Here is a 5,922-nt window from a genome sequence, read left to right as displayed (position 1 = left end):
GTCTGATGGGGATCGAGCCCGGACAGCCTTGGTAGCAACCAATTGTATCAAGCATCTTTGCACACTCAGCTACAGCCGCGCATGTAAATGTGCTTTCATATGTTGAGTTTGAATCAACACCACATTTCGCTGTGTGCAAACATTTTCTATTTCGGTTTAGATTTTAAACCAAACTTTCTATATATGAAAACTAGAAACTATAATTAAAACATTTTGGTTTGAGTTTTAAACCACGAACTTTTTCGACTAACATTTAAACCAGAACATATTAAAAATTGCTTAAAACTATTGACTGGTTTGAAAAGTATACTATAAAAAATTAAAAAAGGCAGTAGCCCCAGCGCGGTTTAAAAATTAAACCCAAATTTTTGACCGTGTGGCAGTTTACATATGTATGTAAGTAGTAGCGGCACATTGGGTGGCTTAATGCATTCATACACACATATTTACATACCCTGCAGTGAAACTCCAAACTAGTCAGGAGAAATACTAGTTTACAACTAGTATTTCCTGACTGAAACCGAACTAGTGTAAAATGACCAGACTTGTACCAAGTACAAAACGATTTATTCATGCACTGTTTTATTTGACTTCGACAGTTTAATACAATAATGGACACAAAATATTATAACTTTTATTTGGGTATATTGTAAACCATTAAAGCGAGTACGTATTCAATTTTACTAGACCTGTTAAGTAATATTCATAATGATTATTAATTAAAGCATGTTTTTATGGATAACCGTTTAATGATTTAATATCGATATTAGCATCTATTTAATGATTAATAATTAATTACTTAAAAAAAAGTTAATTAATGCATTAATTTTAATTACATCATTATTTTGTTATTTTTGATAATTTTCAATTATTTTTTTAATTACGCGGTTAATATTATAATTTGATTAATTTCAATTATACATTAACAAGCCAAACTATAGACAAAAATTAAGAATATTTAATAACTGCATGAATTATTTATTTATTTTATTCGTATCCAAATCTCAAATTTTATGCGTTAATTATTACTTTTATAAAGTTTTAAAAAGAAGGGACTGAAATGTGAAGAGTTAATGAATTTAATTTAATTTAATAAAAAATTTTATTTTTATTTAAGTTCACTTGATATATTTATTTTAATTTTAACTAAATGATTTTTTTTTGCATATTTTATATTATTAAAAAAGATGAAAAATATAGTATTTAGTGTACCAGAAAGCTTATACTTTTAATAACATTTAATGGAAAATGCATTTAAATTTATGTTCAAAAGTTTGAAATATTCATGTATTAATTTTTGTTTTTAATTAATACTCAAAAAATAACAGTAAATATTGGCAATTCAAAGGCTGCTAAATAAAAATGTGTAATATATTAAAGTGCACTTAATCAAGAGTTTTTATACCCGAGCGCACTTGTGCACAAGGGTATATTAATTTTGTTCACCTAACGGTTGTTTGTAACAGCCAAAACGAATCGAGATAGATAGACAAATGTATACATAAATGATCAGGATGAAAAAAGAAATCGATTAAGCCATGTCTGTCTGTCCGTCCGTCTGTCCGTCTGTCCGTCTGTCCGTCCGTCCGTGTACACGATAACTCGAGCAAAAATTGAGATATCTCAACGAAATTTGGTATGTAGGTTTCCCTTAATCCAAGGTAGGTTGGTATTGAAAATGGGCGAAATCGGACTTTAACCACGCCCACTTCCCATATAACGGTAATTTCCAGAAATACGAAAACTGCGATATTTTAGTAACTACTGAAGATAATTCACTCAAAATTGATATTTACAATAATTTTTAGACGAAAAATAAGAATATTATAAATTTTTGGAAAATGGGCGTAGCCACGCCCACTTATGGTTACATGTGTATATCTTGGTAACCGCTGCACCAATTTCTTCCAAACTTGGCACAGTTGTTGGCCTTGGTACAGCATAAAAAACCGCCGAAACTTTTTAAAATCGGACAATAACCACGCCCACATCCCATATAACGGTAATTTAGAGAAATACAAAATCTTCGATAAATCGGTAAATATTGAAGCTAATTTATTCAAAATTGATGCTTGCAACAATTCTTTACCAAGAAATACGTTTATGGTAAAATTTTGGAAAATGGGCGTGGCACCGCCCACTTATGATCACATATATGTATATCGGTAACCGTTCTACTAATTTGTATCAAACTCAGTGTGGATATTGTGCTTGCCACATATAAGCAAAACGTTGAAAATTATTGAAATCGGACTAAAATACCGGCCGCTTTTCATATAACGGTAAATTTCAGAAATGCTTGAAACTTCAATATTTCGAAATTGAAGGACGCTTATTTACTCAAAATTTATACACCCCGGCTTACCATCTAGCGGAAGGTTTCGGAAAGATGAAAAAACATATATTTAATACTTGCGCCGGGTATTTCATGTTCGGCTCCGCCCGAACTTAGACTTTCTTACTTGTTTAATGTTTATTCATAAATTCATTTTATTTTTGGACTCCCAGAGGTGTGGTTTTGGTCCATAATTGAACTAGTATTTTTCTGTCTATTTTGAACTAGTATGAGACTGGTATATTTCTGACCAAAATCTGAAAACTTCCATCTCGTAGGACATCCCCATGTAAAAAATACCAGTTGATTGCATGGAAAAAAGATAGTTGGCTGACTAGTTGTGCATGCGGTTCATACTAGTAGTGAGGTAGTTTACAACTAGTACATTTGACTACAGGGTATGTACAACTGTAGCTAATATTGTACGCGTCTTCCCAGGTAGTTTAAGTGCTAGTGCTGCAAAAACATCGATATTTGAAATTATCGATTTTTCGATGTTTTTGCCACTAAAACATCGATAGTATCGATACTATCGTGGTTTCTTGGGAATTTTAACTTTTTGTTTCAAGCTGAAATCCTTGTCGATTAACAAACATAATTTTTTAATAAATTACAGTTATTATTTTAAAATTATCCAATAATTAATTTAAATTTTAATTTGACTTGTATTTAAGGTCACATTTAATTTATAATAATATAAAAGTATTCATAAAGCAACAACACTATTTGTAGGGTGAGGAAGGTTTTTTCCAACCCGCGATCCAAACAGAACGTTAGCGAAACGAATCTAACTTCGAAAATTGGGCTGTGCAATTTAACCGATATCAACTACAACCACCTGAAAATATTGCGAGGGTAAACACGGCGTCTTGGTGGTCAACAGTAGACTGATTTATTTAATGTTCTCAAAAAGGCAATTCAGTGTAATAATTCAAGTTATATTAGGTAGTGAATGTATGTATGTATGTTAATATGTATGCACATACGAAAGAGTGATACAGCAAAATGACAAAATCTCGCTGTTATATTAGCATATGTACATATGTAAGCATACATGCGTGTGTATATACAAATTAGTTATGTGGGAGCATCAAAGTTAGGTTTTAGTTTATACATATGTGTCTGTTTGTACAATTGAGTGCATGCTCATATATTACAAATATAAAATGCGACAGTTAAACGAGTACATAATTGAATATGAAGTAAATAAGTATTTAGATGTTCTTGACCTACGCCAACTTGCAGGGTGTGTCGTTAGGTGACCCAACATCCCGGCCCCGTTGAAAGGACTTTCAAATTGGTAAAACTGCAATTTTGTGGATAGGGCGGCGAATGATTCCCTTCGAGGTGCATATGTCGACCACTCTAACTCGAGCATCTTTTCCAGGTATGGCCTCTGTAACACGTCCAATTTGCCATCGCTGTGGCGGCACATTGTCCTCATGGATGAGAACCATAGCGTCCTTTGCAATGTTTGCATGGTCAGTGGTCCACTTTGTTCGCGCTTGATGGCGGTGATTTGAGTCCATTTGTTGACGAGGTTGATGTTGTTTGCTATTGCTCGCTCCGGTAGAGATTTTAACGCACTGCCGGTTATGAAATGCCCTGGAGTCAACGCCTCGTAATCGCTGGGGTCAGATGAGAGTGGAGAGATAGGCCGCGAATTAAGAACAGCTTCTATTTCCACTAGTACTGTCGTCAGCTCCTCATACGTAAGTCTGGCGTTCATGATGCTGCGGTTTAGATGACCCTTGGCTGATTTAACTGCGGCTTCCCAAATGCCGCCGAAATGAGGTGCTCTGGGGGGAATCAAATGAAAATTCACAAATTCATTAGTACAAAAATTGGTGATGACATTTTGGTTCTCTTTCTTGAAAAGGAACGCTTTCAATTCCGCAAGTTTGCTGCACGCGCCGACAAAGTTAGTTGCATTGTCGCAGAAGATGTCTGTTGGAAGGCCTCTCCTTCCAATCATTCGCTTTAGCGAAGCTAAAAATGCATCCGTGGTTAAGTCAGAGACGACTTCGATGTGTACTGCCTTTGTAGCAAAGCACACGAAGATGGCGATGTAGGCTTTATAGGGAGCCTTGCCCCTAATGCGAAGGTAAACGCTAATCGGTCCGCAAAAATCGATGCCGCAGCGGGCGAACGGGCGCGATGGTGTCAAGCGTTCAACAGGCAGATTGCCCATCATGTGTTGGAGTAGTTTTGGCTTGTATCGAATGCAATGTATACATGATCTGACGATGCGTCTAGCAATATCGCGTGCATTAATTACCCAAAACTGAAGACGAATTAAACCCACCAGCGCCTTCGGGCCGGCGTGATAGTTTTTGATGTGTAGATGTCGAACATATCGCGTGACGAATTCACATTTGCTAGGTAATAAAATAGGGTGCTTTCTGCTTTCTGGAAGATCTGCCAATTCAAGTCGTCCGCCAACTTTCAACAGTTCAAAGTCATGAGTAGACTCCAAGAAAGGGTTTAGATTACGTAGCATGCCATTTGTTGTTGACTCTTTCTGCAAAAGACGAATACCTCCAGCAAAATATTGTTGTTGCACGTTCCATACAATGCATAACAAAGCGCGGTATAGTTCATCAGCAGTGAGAGGCCCTTTTACGATTTCTGTATTAGCTTTCTTGAGCCTTGCGCAAAAACGGAGCATCCTTGCAACAATCCGGACTTCACGAGTGTGAGAACTGCACCTGTCAAGGATTTCGAGAAGGTAGTTATTAGTTAAAGTAACCTTAAATACTGATTTTCGCTTTTCCGAATTTACTACGTCCATATCCACCTCGTCATTTGATTGGTTAGGCCAGTTGTTTATATTTTCGTACAAGAAGCTAGATTCTCCAACATCTCGCTTATCTGCGCCCATGCCCCGACGGAAGAGAAGGATGAGGCGTCCAAGGATCTCTTCTATGAGCGCTTGGAACGTACATATGAGCGCTGCCCCCGACACGATGTCAAAATCGTGCTGGGCGATTTTAATGCCAAGGTGGGCAAGGAAGGGATCTTTGGCGCCACCGTGGGAAAATTCAGCCTCTACGACGAAACGTCCGATAACGGACTGAGGCTGATCGACTTCGCCGGGGCCCAAAATATGGTAATATGTAGTACTAGGTTCCAGCATAAGAACATCCACCAAGCTACATGGCTGTCTCCAGATCGAAATACGAGAAACCAAATCGATCATGTTGTGATAGACGGAAGGCATGCTACAAGTGTTTTGGACGTACGTACACTCCGAGGGCCAAACATCGACTCGGACCACTATCTTGTTGTAGCCAAGATACGCACCCTCCTCTGTGCAGCAAAAAATGTGCGCCCAACAATGCAAGGAAAGCTTAACGTCGAAAAGCTGCAATCACAACAGACTGCCAATTTATTCGCCACTCGACTCACACACCTGCTCTCTGAGAGCACTCTTCAACAATCCAACGTACGCGAGCAGTGGAACCACATTTCCCGATCATTAACAACTGGTACGATGAGGAGTGTCAAGAAGCCGCAGAGAAAAAAGATGCCGCCTACAGGGCCACGCTGCGATCGGGCGCAACGCGAGCCATGTGGGACCGTTATAG

The 5,922-nt window shown here is 37.6% G+C and overlaps 1 protein-coding gene across 1 annotated transcript; it reads right to left on the bottom strand.

Moving 5' to 3' along the window:
- Nucleotides 1-2,968: 2,968 nt before the first annotated feature.
- LOC108363641 (uncharacterized) lies at nt 2,969-5,161 on the bottom strand. The gene is made up of 2 exons (XM_017617066.1): nt 5,133-5,161; nt 2,969-5,043 (listed from the first exon to the last, which is right to left on the bottom strand). The coding sequence occupies exons 1-2, from the start codon at nt 5,138-5,140 to the stop codon at nt 3,489-3,491; spliced, it is 1,563 nt and encodes a 520-aa protein (XP_017472555.1). The 5' UTR covers nt 5,141-5,161; the 3' UTR covers nt 2,969-3,488.
- Nucleotides 5,162-5,922: the final 761 nt, after the last annotated feature.

This window comes from Rhagoletis zephyria, unplaced genomic scaffold (genome assembly GCF_001687245.7).
Source record: "Rhagoletis zephyria isolate East Lansing unplaced genomic scaffold, Rhagoletis_zephyria_1.1 Rzeph_scaffold_01323, whole genome shotgun sequence".
NCBI lineage: Eukaryota > Metazoa > Arthropoda > Insecta > Diptera > Tephritidae > Rhagoletis > Rhagoletis zephyria.
The sequence above is the reverse complement of the archived record's forward strand: the minus strand, read 5'-3'. Positions and strand labels throughout refer to the sequence as shown.